This window comes from Myxine glutinosa, chromosome 10, assembly GCF_964187855.1.
Source record: "Myxine glutinosa chromosome 10, kmMyxGlut1.1, whole genome shotgun sequence".
Taxonomy (NCBI): domain Eukaryota; kingdom Metazoa; phylum Chordata; class Myxini; order Myxiniformes; family Myxinidae; genus Myxine; species Myxine glutinosa.
In genome coordinates, this window is record NC_136270.1 from 28,094,350 (window position 1) to 28,116,238 (window position 21,889).

Here is a 21,889-nt window from a genome sequence, read left to right on the forward strand (position 1 = left end):
CAGGACCGGTCACCGTAGGTTTACAGGCCACTCTTCCTGTAGAGGGAATATCTTTTGTTACCGGGAATGATTTGGCCGGTGGTCAAGTTTCTGGTAACCCGATGTTTGTTGAAAAGCCTAGTATGGAAAATAACACCGCACCGTTAGAGCATGAGATTCCGGGTATCTTTCCATCCTGTACCGCGACTCGTGCTATGGGTAGGAAGTGCTCTGAAGAGAAGAGGAAGGTACGGACGTCACGCTTTGCACAGACACTTCGTGTCGAGTACCCTGAAACTAAGTGTCAGCGCACACGAGTCATGAATGGAGGCAATGTTGGCAAGCTCTTTGGAGGTGGACTGAACTTTGACACAAGAGGAGATGTTCTGGACTCTGTCTTCGGCAAATATGGACCGCTCTTGGAAGTGCTGCTGGTAAAATACAGGGAGACGCAAAAGTCAAGAGGGGTTGGCTTTGTCACGTTTGAAAACACAAAGGACGCCAAAGATGCAGAAAAGGATTTGAATGGCAAGGATTTGGATGGTCGGACCATAACAGTAGAGAAGGCAGGCCATGGACGTCGAGGGGGCTACAGAGGAGGAAAACGTGGAGGTAGTTTCAGGGGTGGCTATGGCTCCCTGGGTAGGAGTAGTACTGTTGGTGGCGGCCGCAGTCGAGATTACTATGGAGGCTCCCAGAGTTACGGCAGCTCCCGAAGGGATGATTATCAGGGTAGTGGCCGAGAAGGAGACCGCTATTCACGTGACGACAGCGACAAGCACTCCAACCGTGATTATTATGAAAGTTAGGAAGAGTTTGAAGCACTGAATGCTGCGGAGCAGCCGAGCCAAGATTCCTACACGGATTAACCGTGAACTCCACGTTCCTAAAGGCGTACATGTAGTGAATACTTCCAGGCCTCACCACCCAACACCATGAAACCTGGCTTTCAGCTCGGCCTCCCTAAAAAGTGCTATAGATTTGCTTGACTTTGGATTTTTGATCACAACCCCTTAACCTTCATTCAAAAAATGAAAAATAAAAATCAGAGGTTGATGAGATGGAGTTTGGCTTTGCAGGAGTTCAATTTGGAAATTGAACATGTAAAGGGCAGGGACAATGTCATTGCTGATGCTTTGTCCAGAGTGAACTAACTTTGGAAATCTCTCTAGGTTGTTTGAAGTTTTGTTGCTTTATTTTTGGGAAATATTGATTATCGTTGCTCACGGGAATTGATGATTTGTGTGTGAATTTACTTTTGTTTGTTGGGAGAGTTTTGCCTGCAAAGAAAGTTTTCACTATTTTCAAACTTTCTTTCTTGAGGGGGGGAAGTGTTACGGATTCGTCACTTCCGTTGTTGTGGTCTTCATCCACTTGAAACATTTCTGGTTCCATGTATTATTATTATTGTTGTTTGAGGGAAATAGCAATTATTATTGTCAAAAGGTAAAAAGGTTAATGTTTTAAACGAAACAGGAACCGGACGGCGGCGAAGAGGAAGAGGAGAGAAAGAAGGCGGAGCGAGTGAGTGGTACAAGAAAGCCGAGCTGCTCCGAGTTCTGAAGCGAACGTTGTTGAACGGGAGTCACTCGCGAACTTTCGGGTTTCCCGGGAAAGGGATTCCTGCGACAGAGTTGTCATCGCTGTGACCGATCAACCTGCGTGTCAGGTTTTTGGCGGTGGATTCCGAGGAGAATTATCGTCGGGCCGTTACGTCTCAGGAACGGGTCGGTGGCCATTTTGACTCGCGCGCTTCACGCATCGAGCAAGGTTTCTTTGCTTTGTCAGCCGTTTTCACCGCTTTCAGATGTATCTGGTGTGTGTGTGTGCACCGTGGCTTTTGAAAATTAATTTGCGGTTCGCCGACTGAGCCGTGAAAATCCATACCCGAGGGTGTGATTTCCCAGTCGCCTGGATGGCGCCTTTGTATTTCCCAGTCGCCTTGAGGGCGCCTTGGATTTCCCAGTCGCCTTGAGGGCGCCTTTGTGCAGCTTTGGCTGTGTGACTGTACTTGCCATCCGCATGAGATTTCGGTCTCGATTGGACCTCATTCTGGTGATCGCGGGAGCGAAACAACTTGGCTTGAAGCCGGGAATAAGAGACATTGGGGAATGTTCTTGGTTCACTCGGAGCACAGTGAGTTATATATTACGAAACTGATGGTACCATCATAGGACATATTGATTGTACTCTTGATTACTATTATTGTTGTACTGTTATTCTTGTGTGATCTTAATACAATATTTGTTTGTGAGTAACAATTGGGGTGGCTTCTCCATTGATCTTTGACATACAGAATAACACATTTTTCTGCCGTGACTCCTCTCACGGCCCGGAGGTACACCGTGACCAGGGGGTCGGGGAGGAGCACGTAACAGGGAGGCAGGAGAGGGACGCCGGAGTAAGGCTGTGGGGGGAGTTGAGGGGAGAGGGAGCGAAAGATCTTCTACATATACATCTTTTGGCGGGGGTGGGGGGGGGACGTGGCTTTGACAGACCCTCCGTTTTAGGGAAGGGGGGAAGTGAAGGAGGAAAAATGGCTTTAACCTCAGTGCTGCCCAGGTAAAAAAAGGAAATTGTAATACCCTCTGCCACAATCACCAGGTGGTGCTACATGGTACACATTTACATAGAGAATTTTTGCCCCTCTCCCAGTCCCCCACACCCCCGAATGAGGCCGCAGCCGCAACGCCTATGTTACCCCTCAGATATGTTACCCCATATCACAAATATCAAATCGTCATTTTACCTTTTCGTTGAATATATGCTCCTGAATGTGCTGTTCATCACGTTTCTGAGTTGAGTTTGATGATGGTCAGGAAGAAGAAGAAGACTTACCACCAACTTCGACCGCTTCCTTAATTGTTTCATTATTTGTGTTCAAATGTCTGGTAATTGTTGTGCACCGCACCTTTCCTATGCCATCTCCAGGTGCTGCATAACGTCATTGCCGGCACCGAAGGGGGCTCGGCAATGACGCATGCTGAAAGGGAGTACTCAGTTTTCACTATGGTTGTTGTACACCGCTCCTTTCCTATGCCACCTCCAGGCATTGCAAATCGTCATTGCCGGGCACCGAAGGGGGCTTGGCAGTGACGCACGCTGAAAGAGAGTACTCAGTTTTCACTCTGGTTTCTTGTTGTACACCGCTCCTTTCCTATGCCACCTCCAGGCATTGCAAATCGTCATTGCCGGGCACCGAAGGGGGCTCGGCAGTGACGCACGCTGAAAGAGAGTACTCAGTTTTCACTCTGGTTTCTTGTTTGTTTTCTTGTCCGGACGATATCTCAGCCATCCTTTGAGCTAGGAAGCTGAAATTTCGGCACAGTAGTGAGCAAGTCCTTTGTCAAATACGGTATTTTTTGTTTTTTGAATAATCAATTAATTGAGGAGTTATTTAATTATTAGCGTTTAATTAAGTACTTATTTAATTAATTACATTTCATTTATCTTCTGACCATTATTAACTCAGGCACCTTTTGAGTTAGGAAGCTGATATTTGGACATGCCAATGACCAGGTGATTTGGCTGCAAAGGATATTTTTGATTTATTAATTAATCAATTAATCGATTAATTATTTAATTATTCGATTAATGACAAAAAAATTTTTTTTTTTTAAGTTACAGATTCTGATGAAATAGTGGTAGTTTATGTGTTCTCTGACCAAATTGATTAATAATTTAATTTTTTTATGATTATTATTTATTTATTTTCATTATTAATCATTTATTTATTTTCTTTCTCATTTGGCCAATATCTCAGGCACCTTTTGAGCTGGGAAGCTAATATTTGGACATGAGTGACCAAGTGATGTGGCTATCAAGGATATTTTTGATTTATTGATTAATCATTTCATCTATTAAGTATTTATTGATTAATCGATTAATTATTTATTGAGTAATCAATTAATTATTTAATTTTTTATAAATGACTTATTTAATTAAATTTCTAAAAGATACATCTTCGGATGAAGCACTAGTGGTTTAGTTATGCGATTAGCCAATTGATTATGAAAATATTTTGTGATAATCTTTTATTGATTTTAATTATACAATTAATCAATCAATTAGTGTACACCTCTCCCTCCCAATGCAGCCTCAATGAGCTGCACTGCGGTATTGCCGGGCGCCGGAGGCGCCCCGGCAATGCCGCGCTGCAGCATATTTAATTATTTGGCATGGGGCGGTGTACTTTGAATGTATGTGTACTTGTTTGTTTGTTTTCTTGTTTCCTTGGTTGTCCGGACGATATCTCAGCCATCCTTTGAGCTAGGAAGCTGAAATTTCGGCACAATAGTGAGCAAGTCCTTTGTCAAAAACGGTATTTTTTGTTTTTTGATTAATCAATTAATTGAGGAGTTATTTAATTATTAGCGTTTAATTAAGTACTTATTTAATTAATTAAATTTCATTTCTCTTCTGACCATTATTAACTCAGGCACCTTTTGAGTTAGGAAGCTGATATTTGGACATGCCAATGACCAGGTGATTTGGCTGCAAAGGATATTTTTGATTTATTAATTAATCAATTAATCGATTAATTATTTAATTATTCGATTAATGACAAAAAAATTTTTTTTTTTAAAGTTACAGATTCTGATGAAATAGTGGTAGTTTATGTGTTCTCTGACCAAATTGATTACCAATTTAATTTTTTTATGATTATTATTTATTTATTTTCATTATTAATCATTTATTTATTTTCTTTCTCATTTGGCCAATATCTCAGGCACCTTTTGAGCTGGGAAGCTAATATTTGGACATAAGTGACCAAGTGATGTGGCTATCAAGGATATTTTTGATTTATTGATTAATCATTTCATCTATTAATTATTTATTGATTAATCGATTAATTATTTATTGAGTAATCAATTAATTATTTAATTTTTTATAAATGACTTATTTAATTAAATTTCTAAAAGATACATCTTCGGATGAAGCACTAGTGGTTTAGTTATGCGATTAGCCAATTGATTATGAAAATATTTTGTGATAATCTTTTATTGATTTTAATTATACAATTAATCAATCAATTAGTGTACACCTCTCCCTCCCAATGCAGCCTTAATGAGCTGCACTGCGGTATTGCCGGGCGCCGGAGGCGCCCCGGCAATGCCGCGCTGCAGCATATTTAATTATTTGGCATGGGGCGGTGTACTTTGAATGTATGTGTACTTGTTTGTTTGTTTGTTTTCTTGCTTTCTTGGTTGTCCGGCCGATATCTCAGCAATCCTTTGAGCTAGGAAGCTGAAATTTCGGCACAATAGTGAGCAAGTACTTTGTCAAAAACGGTATTTTTTGTTTTTTGATTAATCATTTAATTGATTAGTTATTTCATTATTAGCGATTAATTAAGTACTTATACATTTCCTTTCTCTTCTGGCCATTATCTCCGGCACCATTTGAGTTAGGAAGCTGATATTTGGACATGCCAATGACCAAGTGATTTGGCTGTCAAGGCTATTTTTGATTTATTGATTAATCAATTAATCGATTAATTATTTAATTATTCGATTAATGACTCAAATATTTTTTCCCAGTTACAGATTTGGATGAAATGGTGGTGGTGTATGTGTTATATTCGGCAATTGATTAATTATTTAATTTTTTTTACCATTATTATTTTTTTATTTTCATTATTAATCATTTAATATTGTCTTTCTCATCTGGCCAATATCTCAGGCACCTTTTGAGCTAGGAAGCTGATATTTGGACATGACGATGACCAAGTGATTTGTCTGTAAAGGGTATTTTTGATTTATTGATTAATCAATTAATCGATTAATTATTTATTGATTAATAAATTAATTATTTAAATTGTTTTGTTAATGACAATTAAATTTCTAAAAGTTACATCTTCGGATGAAGCACTCGTGGTTTAGTTATGCTATTAGCCAATTGATTTAGAAAATATTTTATAACAATCTTTTATTGATTTTAATTATGCAATAAATCAATCAAATATTTTGCACCTCTCCCTCCAAATACAGTCTCTATGAGCTGCACGGCGGTATTTCCATGCACCATAGGTGCCCCGGCAATGCCGTGCTGGAGGATATTTAATTATTTGGCATCTGGCAGTGTACTTTGAATATATCTGTGCTTGTTTTGTATTTATTTCTGCGAATTTATTTATGTATTTATTTATGCGTCATTAATAGCGTCAAGTCAAGTAATATGTTTACTTGACTTGATATTTATGCGTCAAGTAATATGTTTTGTATTTATTTATGTATTTATTTATGCGTCATTATTCAAAAAGGCTCTCTTGCTTTCATTAATCAATTGCTATTAATCATTTCATGAGTCATTAATCTCTTGCTTTCATTGTGGCACTATGGAGCGAATTATTATTATTCTTATTATTTAATCCAAAAAAACGAACTTTTTTTTTTTTTTTTTTTTTTTTGCCTAAAACACTCCCAGGCACTTGCTGATGAACCTGTGGAGGTTTGACGAAGATCTGGTCTCTGAGAAAAATGGCCACACACACACACACACACACACACACACACACACACACACACACACACACACCTCTCTTATATAGTAGATCTGCATACATCCTTTAATGTAACTATTGGATAACAATAACCTGTTATTGGATTAATAAGTTTTTATAGTGACAAAAACCACATTTATTTTATGGCATAATTGCTTCCCCCATCTATCTTATAGGTGGCAGCTTTTAGCATAAGTATAGAAATTTTCTGTTCATAATTTTGAAGAGTATTTTATAAAACCTTTGTTTTTCCATTCAGAGATTTCCCAAAATAATTTGCTGTGCATTTTAGCTCATAGTGCAATTCACCATATAACTGATTGTTGGCACACAACTGGTTTAGGTATTCGGATGTCACTTTTGTATTGGTTGAATCTGAGGCCTTGTCGGCTTCTGCCACAAGCATTGTTGAAAAGCTTATGCGATCATGTTGTTCTCCTAACAACTCTGCTATATATTGATGATTCAGAATACCTTATTAACCTATTGAGAAGCTGCTTTCTTCAGCTTTTTATGTGATTGACAAATTATTGCCTCCTGGTCCATGAACTCTGACTTGACAGGTTAATGGTTATGTGCGGTGTCGTTGCTGTGAGGCTGGCCACCTGTTCAGATGTGAGGTAGAGACTTGATGAAACAAAATCTGTGGTTTGTTCTTCATAGCAACTGGAACAGCAGCGAGAACAGGAACTGGAGCGAAGGCGACTGGAGCAGAAACTGCAGCAAATCAAGAACAAACAAAAGGGACAAGAAAGTACGATTACAATGTTTTAATGCACTTTACACATTGAAAACGAATGCCGAAGTAAGTCCAATAAACAGAAGTGCAATGACTTCGTGCAATGCACAGTTGTAGCCAAATTTCTGAAGGACTCGAGGGTCTATTATTAGCACTTCCTCTCCTCATATGTGCTCGAAATGTGAATTCTTTCAATGCTATTTTGCTTTGTTGCCAATAGTATAATTTTGAGTGAATGTATGGTATTCCTATTATCAGCTGTACAATAGTATGAGCTTTAATCACCACCTGCAAGTCTTATTGCAGGACGCCATTGCAAGGACCATCTTGAGGCCTATGCAAAGTCGATTGCAGCTGTGACTGTGTTGATTTTGTGAATTGGTTTTGTTCTTTTGAGTTTATTTGATTCTTCGTCGTGGAACCTTTTGTCAAACAAGCAAGCTGTGCATGTTTCTCTGAAAATAGCTTCAGTTGGGAATTTAATAGCACTGCTAAGAATGCCCTCTTCTGCTTGTTTATGCTATAACATGCTGACTTGTTTCTTGCTTTAGTAGTTTCGCTGGCCCTGCTATTCGACATGATTAGTTGGGAAAGCTAAAGGAAATGTATTTTTTTATGTCAAAGTGCAATCGTAAAAAATAGAGCAATTGTCGCTCGTTAACTTGGCTAAGCTGATCAGCTTTTAAATTTTGAAGTGGGGTTCTGTTTGTACTTGGTGAAATAGGCTCTTTGTTTGCATTCCTGAGTTTGTTTTTACATTACGTCAATTTGACGAGAAATCGGGCTGCATCTGGTCAGACTCGCCTTTGCCCCATAGCAATTCTTTAAACCCAGGAATGTCCAACCGGATGTAGAGAATTGTGCACTAGGAAAGGAGGCTTAAAACCTATGGTTTTGACAATGAAGGAAGGAAAACTGAATTCCTGTGTGTCTGTCTGTCTGCTGCTTTTTTTGTGTGTCTGTGCGTGTTTGTACTTATGTGCGTTTGCGTGAACCAGGTGCAATGGCCAGTATAGAAGTCAAGCAAAAACTTCAGGAGTTTGTGTTGAACAAGAAGAAGAGAGAGGCGGGTTCGGGAAGCTCGAGCCACGGACCTCCACACCACCCAAGGCTCTGCCAGATGTGAGCAAAATCATTGCCTTTGAAGCGACTCTACGTGCTTATCTGATGCTGCTTTGCCATGTGTTTAGATCAAATCGGGCAATGCAATTTGATTGCAAAGAAAATATTTAGTGCAATGGTTGTTTCACAGCAGTGATCCTTCAGCCCTTTTCAAAATATTGTTTGAAACTTGGGAATAAAAATGTAATAGAGGAGCCCAAGGCAAGGGAGGTTTATCGTAATAATATTTTGCCAGCTTTTTGAATGTCCATCAATGTATGGTGAAACAGGTGTTTTGATGACAAGCCCATTTGCTTTTGATGAAAACCATGCCCACACGGTATTCGAAACAGGGCAGGAATTGAGGTGGCAAAAGAGCAAATGGCCGTTTCTGTCATCAAGTCGGCAAGCTGGGAGCAATAATTCACATTTATTGCCACATCTGATGCAATTTAAATGCTCTAAAGGCGGCGAGGTGCTCCATTTGAAACTGTTTGTTCGATATATGTAGCATTTTGATGCCGAGGATCCATAATAAGACATTGTAATTGTGTCAAAGCCAGTGACCAATTGCAAATGAACAAGATTAATCGCTTGTAAAATAAGGGACATACTTTTGAATCTTGCAAATCTCCCTCTGTTGGATAGTCAATCCTAGTTGAATTGAAAGCATTCATACTCAAAATGTCATATCTGCAGCTGCTGTTTCATAAAGGCACTGTGCCTCGATTTTCCAACATTCCATCTTCGATGGGAATATTCTTTTTGGCATAAGAGTGAAGCAGCGAACAGACAATATGTTGACAATCGAATGTTGAAGTAAAACAGAAAAAGATAAGGTGCCCACACTTGCTGGACAATTTTTAGCTCGACTATAACAAATTTTTTTGCAGGTGAGCATGAGATATTTGGCCCTGATGTTGAGGTGTGGATTTTGAAGGGGTTAAAAAAGTAGTTAATGGTGGAGCTTGGTTGATATAAAGTCACTGATGGCACATTCTGACCAAGAAGACAGAAAAGCCTCCACCCTGACTGTTGTGAAGATCTGTTTTCTGTTTTTGCCTTTCAATGGGCGATGTTCAAAACTTCAATCACCTTGGTAATCAGGCGAGAGAGGAGGTGATATATAAGGGGCCTTGGTTTGCAGAAAGCAAAACTCTATTGAACTTTCAACAAATGCCTTGTCATAAGATGTTTAAAAAAAGAAATCCAACATAAATCATGTCCCAGTACAGAACATCCACATTGAGGCTTTGGAGGCCAGAATGCAAATGTGGTCTGACGAGGCCCAAGGGGACATCTTGTTTTCTATACAAAAATGGCCTCATATTTTGAACTGTGCATCCCTCCCAACGTTTTCCATTTGCTCCATCGAAGATCCTTCCCTTCATCCTTTATTCCTATCTCATGTCGAACCGCCTTTCCCTTTTCTCCAGCTGTAATCTTATCTTTCCCCTTTCATAGTCTTCTCTATATTTACACCCTTACATTTAATATTTATCCACATTTTAATATTTGGCTTCCTCTTATCCAACCACAGGCCCCTATATATATCCTTGCTCTGTTTTACTCAACAAACGTTTATCCTCTCATCTATTTGCTTGATCAATATTAAAGGAATTTGGCTCAATTAAACAAAAAGTCCAATCCTTTAATCAACACTTTAGTCTTGTAAAAATACACTGTCGAACAAAAATAAATAAATTCGTGAACAACCTTTATCGGGTTTTTTTTTCCTTTTGTGCAAATGCTGTGGAACTTGATTTTTGACCAATTGCCATGTTGCAATGGAATCTGCATTTTGATCTCACAAACTATCGGAACTGGACTATCTCCAGAGGAATTTTGGCCCGTCGAGTCATCGTAAGATATTTGCTCCTTCACAAGAGCCAGGTGAGAGTTGCTCATATACGCTCGGAAGGAAAGACCTCGGCAAAGTGCCAAGTTGTTCCACGATGAATCTTCCCTTTTTGCCCTCTCGAGACTTAAGAATCTGAAGGAATGTGCTGAGGTACATAGAGGTTGTGCATACGACGTGATGAAAACTGCTGTAATTTTGAAATGACCTGCTTTTCCAGTTGTGTGGTATATCGCCTCCTACAGGACTGCTGTACATGGTTCTTTAGACCAGAGTCTCCCTCCTCCAAATGGGCCGTCGGCTCCTTATCAAGGCTTGGGTCCCTACGACGGTGTAGGAGATTTTCCTCTCCGGAAAACAGGTGAAGGTTTTATAATTTATTTTATGCAGCACTTTTGAGTAGCTTGTTTGAGGAGGGAAGTAGTGGGTAGTAAACCGATTGGCTGGTGCTGTGATATCATGCATCTCACCCGGCAACAAGTTCGCAGAAAATGCATTTGATGAATATTTTGTTCAGATTGAATGCCAGCTTGCGAAGGCCGCATTGCCTGAACCGTGAATGCGGCTTCTCTGTACGAAGCTGTCTGCTCTGATGGCCTAATGAACACTCGCATGGCTGCTGCGGGATATTTTTAGGCCATTAATTGCATGTGACCTTCAGATGAAAGCTTTTGTATAATGACTGTTCTATCGCTCGGAGCAATGTTGTTAGTTCATTTATGAAATGAAAATGCTGCAGCTTGCTTTTAATTTTTTTTTTTTTTCTCTCTTGCAGCATGCTGCAAACATGCTCAAAATAAGTCTGAAGCAAAAGCATGGCTTAATTTGCATATTCAATACCGCTCATTGTTTTGGGATTTCTCAACACTTATTATCATTGTTATTGTAACTTGTAGTATTCCCTTGGTCACATGACTTGGTGTGAAGGGTTCTTATTAAGAAAAGAATGCAATTCCAACGTTTTTATTTTCGATTTTCCCCTTTTCTTGTCAAATGTCGTTTTAAGTTTTAAGAATGGCACATCACTTCATTGCTTTTTTGTCTCATTTGTGACTGCTTCCTCTCCTTGTGCTCGCCTGTTTTTCCGGCCACTTCCTGCCACACTTGTGCCAGTAGTTCCCGCCCTTCCCTCCCATCTCCCTCGCCATCTTTCGTCGAATCAGCCAATGTCAGATCTGTCATGGTGCATGGGCTTGCTGCCAGTTACACTTCCACAGCCCTGGACCCGCATGCAAATGCCGCTTTGCACAAAATTGTACTACACATTCAGATTCACATTTTAGCTGGTTTCTGCCACCAATTTGAGCCTCTGATGGAACACTCTGCTTTGCTGTGGGCAGCTTCCGAGCCCAACCTCAAGTTTCGCCATCGGCTTAGTAAGAAGGTGGGTGAGCGGAGGGACAGTCCTGTGGGCAGAAGGAAGGACGGCTCAGTGGTTGGAAAGAAGAGGCCACTAGCTCTGCCAGGCAAGGATTGCACCAACATCGGAACTCACTGTTTTTATACGTGAACGTGACTACATTGTTGGATGTGCACACATTCTATCCAAACCGCATTGCCTGGGTGGTACAATACAATGTTTTTACACTATACATATGCTGAACAAAATCTCTCTTGCTAATTGAGATCCGGAATAAATAAATAAAAATCTAGGATTTGTGTCCCAAATTAAATGTCATAGCGGCAGAAATAAAACAAGTTCAATATCTGAAATTAGAATAGAACAATTGGAGTAAAACATTATTTTTCAGCTTTCCTATCTTTCCTTTTGTCTCTATTGTCTTTGTACTGTATTGTGGATTGTTTTTCACATTCTACAACTATTTATTTTTCAGAATCTTTATTTATTTTAGTCTTGTAGTTGAAACATTTCTAAGAGATGTATTTGTTCTAATTCCTATAAACCTTTGATTACCCCTTTCTATAATTAGTGCAACAACTTCAAAGTCCCCAATTATTCCCAGTTTCCTGGTGGGTTGGCCATGAAACATTTTTGGGCCAAGTCTTTCACAAACTGGCTGGCCAGTCCTGATTTTCGACTGAATGTGGTTTGGGCAGGAATTTGGAATTTGGCCAGGTTGCCGATGATAACTTGCCCTCGTTATCTAGTTCTGTGAAGTCGTGCCTGATTTCTGGTTTTATTCATGATTGGATTTCTCCAAACATCCCATAGCTCTGGCAGGCAGCTTGGTTACAGCTTTTACTCCATCCATCCAGGACATCTGAGGTCTGCTCTTCCTCTTCTTCCTTCAACCATACCCAGCATGGTTGAATTATCCAGACTTCCCTTTTCTCCATGCATGATGTATCCAAATTATGCCAGTTTCTAATTTATCATCAGCGCTTCTAATGTACATGGTGGTCTAATGTCTTCGAGCACCGATTTATTTATTCTTCTTGGAATCCATCAAATCTTTATCATTCGTCTCCAACATCCAACACCACATTTCAAAACTGTAAATCTTCTTCTTCCTTTCTTTTTCATTGTCCATGACTCGCATCCATACATTGCAACTGCAAATACCAGAGCATTCACCAGCCTCCTCTTGATTTGTACTTTCACATCTTTGTATCTCCAGATCCTGACATTGCTGTTCTACCCAATAATAACTGTCTATTAATTTCTCATTCACATTCTCCACTCACCTCAATCTTGTAACCCAGGAAGATGAAACTTTTCACTATTTCCACCTGATTGTCTCTCAATCTGAACATGTCGATCTTCTCGGTTGACAACATCTTCGTATGTTTTATGTTTAAATAAAATTCAGTTTTTGTCCCCCGTCGCACAGCGGAGCGAAAGGGGGACTATGGTTTTCCCCTCCGTCCGTGTGTCCGTCCGTGCGTGCGTGCGGGCGGGCGTGCGTGCGTAAGCGAAGGACCGCATTCGAATTTGGTGTGTGGGTGCAACCCACGTCAAAATCCAAGATGGCCGCCGCCATTTATGTCTGAACCTTGTGAGCCGAATATCTTGAAAAAATAAGCGAAGTACCAACTTCTAATCTGGTGTGTGGGTGTATCTAGGCATAAGGAAGAACCCTGTTGAAAATTGGGTCTCCACGTCAAAATCCAAGATGGCCGCCACCATATATATATGTCTGAACCTTGTGAGCGAAATATCTCAAAAAATGAGCGAAGTACCAACTTCTAATCTGGTGTGTGGGTGTATCTAGGCACAAGCAAGAACGCTGTTTAAAATTGGGTCGCCACGTCAAAATCCAAGATGGCCGCCGCCATGTATGTCTGAACCTTGTGAGATGAATATCTTGCTAAATAAGCGATGTACCAACTTCTAATTTGGTGTGTGGGTGTATCTCGGCATAAGGAAGAACGCCATTGTAAATTGGGTCGCCACGTCAAAATCCAAGATGGCCGCCACCATATATATGTCTGAACCTTGTGAGTGAAATATCTTGAAAAATAAGCGAAGTACCAACTTCTAATGTGGTGTATGGGTGTATCTCGGCACAAGGAAGAACGCTATTGAAAATTGGGTCGCCACGTCAAAATCCAAGATGGCCGCCTCCATGTATGTCTGAACCCTGTGAGCGAAATATCATATCATAGCATGTTTTCTGCGTCTTCCACTTTGTCAACTCACATCACTTCCCCGACGGGGGACCGAGGCGTAACGCTTGTTCTCTTTCCTTCTTCACTCTCTGTAGCAGTTTTATCAAGTACTCTTTACTTTCTGCGAGCAAAGTAAGGTTATTGATGCATCTTCCTCCAATCCTGACTCCATTATGTGTCGTCCGTTTGATTTCCCCAAGATGTACTCGCTATACAGACTGAAACAAATAAGGGAAGAACCCCTTTTGCAATTCCAAACCATTCTGTCTCCAAACTTTGTTCTTTCTGTAGATTATTGTTTAGTGTCCAGACTTCCTTTCACTCATGTCAGGTCCAGGTGATCCTACATCCTTATTTCTATCAGCATAGTCACATCAATTCATGATTGAAAGATTTGCTATGATCACCTTCCTTGTATATTCCCTCACTTCTTTCATGATCCACCTCAGATTTGCGATTTGAATCCCCGGTACCTCTTTCCGTTCTGAAACCTGCTTGCTCAACTGGCATATCTCACTTCATGAATGCTTCTATCCTGTGTTGTGATCTTTAGTCATATCTTGATAGCATGTGCATTCAAGGCCATGGTTTGGTGATTTGAACATTCTCTTGCATCTTCTTTCTTTGGTAATGGTGTGTAGACTGACCTCTTCCTCCTATGAGGCCATACTATTCTGCTCCACATCTGTGTACAGATAGCTGTTTAAATTTTGATTGCCTCCTCCCCAACTATCTTCAGGTTCTGTTTTACAATTTCATCGGCATCTGATGCTTTTCCATTTTCCAGCTCTTTCAAGGCTCTACTTACCTCGCATTCCATCACTATTGGTTTTTCCTCATATTCTTTCTTTCAAGGTTGCCATCTTATTGCTATCTCATTTGTATGAAGTTTTGGTATCGTCCTTTGATTTTCTTTCACCTGTTTCTTCTCTCATAACTTTTCCTGTTCTACTCTTAAGGACTCAAGTTGAAGCCCTAAACTTTCCTGTGACCACTCTGATTTTTTTTTTTTAAGTTCTCTTGTTTTTCCCACTCTTGTCACTTTTATCTCTAGTCATGCCTCTGATATGTCTTTCCTATCTTGTCATGAGAAGATGGCATATTTAGCTGTTTAATGTTGTCTCTTTGATGTCTGGTTTTCATTTCTTCTGTCTGCAATATTTACTGCCTTTTCTGGCAGCCATTTAGCCTTCTTGTTTCTGCTTGCTTTTTGGATGTTATTGGCCTCTTCCTATATACAACTACACACAACATGCATTTTAAGGCCATTTTCCCTGCTAGAGCGGGGGTTAGCCTTGCGGTCCCCATGACAATCTTCTCCAGTTTGCACTATTTTCTGCATCTCTCCTTGTTCACCCCCTTGCCTTCATTTCTCCTTCCACCATCTTTAGCCAAGTCTTTCTCGGTCTTCCCCATCTTCTACTTCCTTCTACATTCATTTCCATCACTCTTCTCAACCAGTCACTTTCATCCTTCCTCAACACATGACCAAACCATCTCAACCTGCTCCTCTTCACAGCATCAATCACAGGCTCTATTCCCATCATCTTTTGCAATTCATCATTTGTCTTCCTCTCTCTCAACGATACTCCACACATCCACCGAACCATTCGCATTTCCACCCTTTCCAGCCTTCGTTGCTGCTCTACGTTCATTACCCATGTCTCGCTCCCATAAATCATAACACTTCTCACACATGCAGCATACACCTTTCCCTTCAGCTTCAACGACACCCCCTCCTCATCAGCACGCCACTCAGTTCCCGAAACTTCTTCCATGCACATCTCACTCTAGCAACCGTTGCCGAGTCTGATCCACCTTCTCCATTCAGCATGCCTCCGAGGTAGCAAAATGTTTTCACACCTTCCAGCTTCACGCCATCTCCAAGATCCAACTCAACATTTCCTCCATCTGCAGCTCCCTCTGTGCACACCTTACATTTGAATGTAGCTGCCACACTGGTTAATGACCCTCTCAGACCACTGCATTTTTGATGAACCCATATTTCCTATATAACATCTTCAAACTCTTGCCACAATTTGTCTGACATTGTCGACCAAGTCCAGTTCTGCAAAAAAAAATTCTTATACCCTTTATTGCATATTGTTTAGATATATTTTCAAGGTTTAATCTGGTTGGAGTTAAAAAAAAATTTTTGCACCTTTCTCAATTTCACTCATAGTTTTGCCACAAGGAGTTCATGATCTGTCCCACAGTCTGCACCTGGCAGAGTATTTTCAGATTCCACAGCACTTCTCCATCATCTGCTGATTACGAGGTCGTCAATATAATTTCTATGTTGCCCATCAGATGAAGTCCATGTGTACAGTCTTCACGAGTTGTTTGAACAATGTGGTTACAATTATGAGATCATTCTCCACACAAAAGTACAGCATTCCCTCCCTGTTTCTCATTTTGGACACCAGGTCAGTGTTTTTTCTGCAATCCCTGGTGCTCCTGCTTCTCCAAGTTTTGCGTTCCATTCTCCCATTATAATTAGAACATCCCCTTTAGGCACCTGTTTTACCAGTTCCTTTAACTTTCTGTGAAACTCTTCCCATTTACTTCACTTGCTGCAGATGTTGGAGCATATATCTGAATGAGGGTGGTGTTCACTGAATGTCCTTTGAATCTCACCGATATTAACCTATCTTTGGCTGGGTTGTATCCCGGTAACTGATCCTGCCGTCTTCCTATAACAAATCACTGCCACTCCATTTATTTTACAGGTTTCATTATCAGAAAAAAACACTTTGTAATCGCCACATTGAAACTGCCCCAAAGTCCATCTACGTAGTGTGTTCAAAAAGTATCCGACCTTTATTTTTCGTGCGTAAAAAAGAAGAAGCTAGGGAGGCGTTGATTGGTGCACGTATGTAGGCGATCCCAATGCACACGCATGAATTTTTTCCCACCTGCAGAAGCTGTCATTCGACGGCAGACCGCCGATGAGTGAGGACATGTAAGTGAGCGCCGTCGGATTTTCGTTTTTGACAAAATGACGGAAAAACTTGAACAACGCTACTGCATCAAATTTTGTGTTTTTTGGCCTCGGGGATGTTGGATGCTTCCATTGTGATGACTGCAACTTTGTTTCTGGGTTGTACCCATAAACCCAGCACTCATCGCCAGTGTTGAGGAAGCTGGGATCGCTGTTCACAGTCTCCAGCATGTCCTGTGCGATCTCCAAACGGAGTTGCTTCTGCTCAATCGTTAGCAGCTTTGGTACGAACTTTGCTGAGATTCTCCTGAAGCCCAAATCCTCCTTCATACTGGAATGAACGGTGTTGAATCTTGCGGATCGTTTCCACTTGGGAATCGCCAAGCTTTACACAAAATTTGATGCAGTAGCGTTGTTCAAGTTTTTCCGTCATTTTGTCAAAAACGAAAATCCGACGGTGCTCACTTGCATGTCCTCACTCATCGGCGGTCTGCCGTCGAATGACAGCTTCTGCAGGTGGGAAAAAATTCACGCGTGCGCATTAGGATCGCCTACATACGTGCACCAATCAACGCCTCCCTAGCTTCTTTTTTTTTACGCACGAAAAATAAAGGTCGGATACTTTTTGAACACAGTAGTAAGTTCACTTGGCCCCAGAATTTCAGTTCTCGTCTTCTCCACCTCTCTATTACATTGAACTTTGCCTGATTCATTGATGTTACATTCAATGTCCAAATTTTGTGAACATTTGGGAAGCTGAGTTTGACTTTCAGTTCTGGCATTCTCAACGACTGGATTTTCTTGTGGGTTTGATCCAGTCCCATCATAACATCAAGTCCTCCTCCTCAGAGCACTTTGCTCTTCCCCAGTAGATATTTGAGTGCTTTCAAACCTCTGGGCACTCGCCATCCATCACCATTGCTCTATCTCTTAGATTTCTGATCATGATTGTTTGCTTGGCATGTGTGGAAGTGGTTTGCCATTGCCTTCTGGGCAGTGCCTATACCATATGGGTGATCCAAATAATTATTCTCCATAAGATAATCCTCTGTCGTGCATCAAGGCCTTGCAGCCATTGCTGGCTGGCTATATGTGCCAACTTCCTGCTTGGTTATCCACCACCTGCTCCCATGGCTTCATGTAAACCTGATGGGGAGGCTAAAATGGGCACATGAACATACAGACAGTCATCTTGAGGTGATCAATATAATAAAATGGAATTATCCAGAGGAAAATATTCGGTGAAATAATTTATTGAAAGATTTTTAACAAGACGTAAAATAACTTTAAAATGTGCTATATTTATTTTAAATAAATAAATGGTATATACAGAACAAGATAAAGATGTTTCAAAATACAGTACCCCAAAATGTTATATATGTTTGAAACACCTAGGAGAAGACAAGGTTAGAGACCATTGCCATAAAATGGGGAAACCTGGAGGATTACCTGAAAATTCTTATAACTATAATTTGAAGAACTCACCAACTTTATTCATGTTTTTCCATAACATGTTAACTGTGATGCTCTTCTATTTATGTAATAATTACGTCATACTCGTTATATATCTGATATTTTTTCAACAGATTAAAATATATTTCTTTCACAGAATCAAATCCTATTCATAAAACACATGTTCTATGAAGACCTAGGAGAAGACAAAAACACCCCAAATCCACCTCTTTCAATCTCCAACTTCTTTCCTGAAATTGACCTCCCCCCAAACCTTCCCCCCCCCCCCCCATCCCCCACCAGCCCTCTCTCTTCCACAGATCTACCGACGTCCTTGTTCTCTACTGTTGTGCTTGTTTTCCTCTCTCTCCCCCTCTTGTCTTCCACTCCCTTTATTTATTGTATGTTTTATGGGTCTGTGCCTGTTCTCGTGTGTCGTGTTAGCTCTTACACGAGCCTTGACTCTGTATACAAAAAAAGAAGATCTTTACAACATATTTAATGACACTCATATTTGTATCTCTCTCTCTGATGTACTGTACTCTTTGTGGAGCATCCGAAGCAGCTTCCTGAGCAAGGGTTATGCTGGGGGATTTGCTATTGCCTACCCAGCAGTAGTTGGGGCAGGAATTTAAAATTTGGCCATGATGCTGACGATAGCTCAGCTACACTTTGTGAGGACACTGGGGTCTTTTTACGTCCACCAACTAATACCGGCAGATGAGATGCCTGCTTAACAGCCATATTAGGGACGGCACACACATTGATGAATCACCCTGATTGGGAAACACTGGGATGACAGTTTATAGCTGGGTCGGGATTCAAACCCAGGCTAGACAGCTTATAGGTGAGTGTGCGTACCTCGAGGCCATCCTGCCAGCATAACAAAGGCTGAACATGCTAAAATGGTATGGGAAAATTTAAACGTAAAAATATATGGAAGAATATCATGCCCTTTATTAATTACTGATGGAAGTTCTTCAACTAACAGATATTTTTGAAGAATTTAGAAAAATATGCTTCGATAAAGATTTTTGTAATTTTTAACCAGCTCACTTTTACACAGCCTCCGGATTAGCTTGTAAGTCAGCTCAAAGATGGTAAAACAAAAATCAGAATTACTAAAAAATGTCGAAATAATCCATTTTTAAAATAAAACTGGAGGTGATATTTTAGATTTTTTTAAATTTTTATCAAGAAGTAAATTTTCAACAACTGGGATTCTTTGTGAATTACATCTCAGAGTTTTCTGTGGCCCCAGAACAAACTTAGATAAAAGATTAGCTGAGGATGTAAACCCTGAGCCTTGGAGCAGATCTAAAAAAAATGGGTTGATGACGTTTGTATGAAACATGATATTGACTATTGAATAGCAATGCTGGATATAGGAAACATGAAGCTGATAGGGAAATGTTACACAATTTGTGTTTGATACAAAATCTAACTTCAGGAGAACAGGTGGATAGGTTCATCGTAAAGACAAAAAAAAATCTACATTGAGACTGTGGCTTGGGAATCCCAAAACCTTTTGATAATAATCTTGTCCCATATCCAGGGAAATTCTTTTGATAATGTTGATTTCTTCAGGGAAATTCTTGATCTCTGAAGTTTTTGATGCAAATGGTATAACCGAAGAACAAACAAACAAAAAATAGGTGATGGATTACATAAACCCACAGTTATAAAGTTTAAAAGAAGGAAGGTTTATTCCAAAGCGGTTGATTACATGTGGTCAAGCAACTCAAATGAACTTTAAAATGATTTGGGAATCAAGTATGCTTCAATAGTTTAATACAAGTATGATTTAACGTCGATATATACCTGGGATGTCTCTGAGAAGTATGAGTGAGTGTCAGTGTTGTGGGAGTTTTTTCAAACGTGTGGTATTTAATAAAAGCTAAAGGAAGCCAAATGAATTATGGACCGATGAAGGAACAGAGTTTTATAATAGATAATTTATGAATTTTCTTTAAAACAGCGGTATTACATTGTACAGCACTTGTAACGAATGGAAGGTCGTTGTAGTTGAGCATTTTAATTGCATTTTAAAATAAACTGTTTATATATATATAAAAAAAAATTTTCACTGAACTCCATCATCAGAAATGGGTTTCTATTATTCAAGACGTTGTAGATTACAGCAATATACAGTCCATTCCTCAACCAAAGCAAAACCTTCAGGAACATTTACAAAATCAGAATATGGAGAGGAGATTGACATGACACAAGCAAAATTCAAAGTTTGATATAATATTGGACTTTACAGATGGAAGTCACATTTTGAAAAGTTTCTGGCATTCCCAAAGATGGACAAGCGAGCTTTTTATAATTGATATTTTCGACCCTCTTGCCTGGAGTTACAAAATATTTGATGTGAATGGAGAATAAATTTAGGCTCATTTGATGCTCATGTATTACTAAAGAAAATTAATTGATTAAAGTTTATTCAAAAGTGATGCAATCAAATGACAGAATTATGCTGAACAAGCACTCTTGAGGTAATATACCCTCCAACCCAAAGCAAAACCTTTGCAGATTGTGCTCTTGAATGCAGTGGGTTGGCTCTTCACCTTCCTCTGTTATGCACCACATTGGGCACCTTAGGGCCAAGCCTGGGAAGATGTAATCGGGAGGGAGCATTGTGCAAAGGTTAGTTAACCCACACCTTAAATACTCCCCGATAACCTTTTTTCCCCAGTCAAGTTCATAAATGGCATCAAACCAAAGTGGTACACTACCCCTTCCATCCCTCCACTGTTTTGATACACCCACATCCACCCTTGACGTACCCTCCCCCTCCCACCCGATAGAACCCACACCTCTCTTCTCTTCCACCCACATATATACACCCCTCCCCCTCCTCTGTTCCGGTACACCCATATACAGTGCATTCAGAAAGTATTCAGACCCCTTCACTTTTTTCACATTTTGTTATGTTGCAGCCTTATGCTGAAATCGTTTAAATTCATTTTTTCCCTCATCAATCTACACTCAATACCCCACAATGACAAAGAGAAAACAGGATTTTAGAAAGTTTTGCAAATTTAATAAAATGAAAAAACTGAAATATCACATTGACATAAGTATTCATACCCTTTGCTATGACACTTGAAATTTAGCTCGCGTGCCTCCCATTTCTCTTGATCAACTTTAAGATGTTTCTACACCTTGATTGAAGTCCACCTGTGGTAAATTTAATTGACTGGACATGATTTGGAAAGGCACACACCTGTCTATATAAGGTCTCACAGCTGGCAATGCATATCAGAGCAAAAACCAAGCCATGAGGTCGAGGGAACTGCCTGCAGAGCTCAGAGACAGGATTGTGTCGAGGCACAGATTTGGGGAAGCCTACAAAAAAATCTCTGCTGCATTGAAGGTTCCCAAGAGCACAGTGGCCTCCATAATTCTTAAATGGAAGAAGTTTGGAACAACCAGGACTCTTTCTAGAGCTGCCCCCCCCCCCCCCCCGGCCAAACTGAGCAATCGGGGGAGAAGGGCCTTGGTAAGAGAGGTGACCAAGAACCCGATGGTCACTGGCTGAGCTCCAGAGATCCTGTGTGGAGATGGGAGAAACTTCCAGAAGGACAACCATCACTGCAACACTCCACCGATCTGGGCTATATGGCAGAGTGGCCAGACGGAAGCCTCTCCTCAGTGAAAGACACATGAAAGCCCACTTGGAGTTTGCAAAAAAGCACCGAAAGGACTCTCAGACTGAGAAACAAGATTCTGTGGTCTGATGAA

The 21,889-nt window shown here is 40.4% G+C and overlaps 1 protein-coding gene across 1 annotated transcript in view; it reads left to right on the plus strand.

Annotated features, from left to right (window-relative positions):
- The window catches only part of LOC137434320 (histone deacetylase 5), a 280,361-nt gene that overhangs the window by 137,890 nt on the left and 120,582 nt on the right, over positions 1-21,889 (plus strand). The window contains exons 4-6 of the mRNA XM_078785493.1: positions 7,145-7,235; positions 8,219-8,342; positions 10,425-10,540. Of these exons, the coding sequence (XP_078641619.1) occupies positions 7,145-7,235; positions 8,219-8,342; positions 10,425-10,540 (331 nt within the window). The remainder of the gene's footprint in view (positions 1-7,144; positions 7,236-8,218; positions 8,343-10,424; positions 10,541-21,889) is intronic.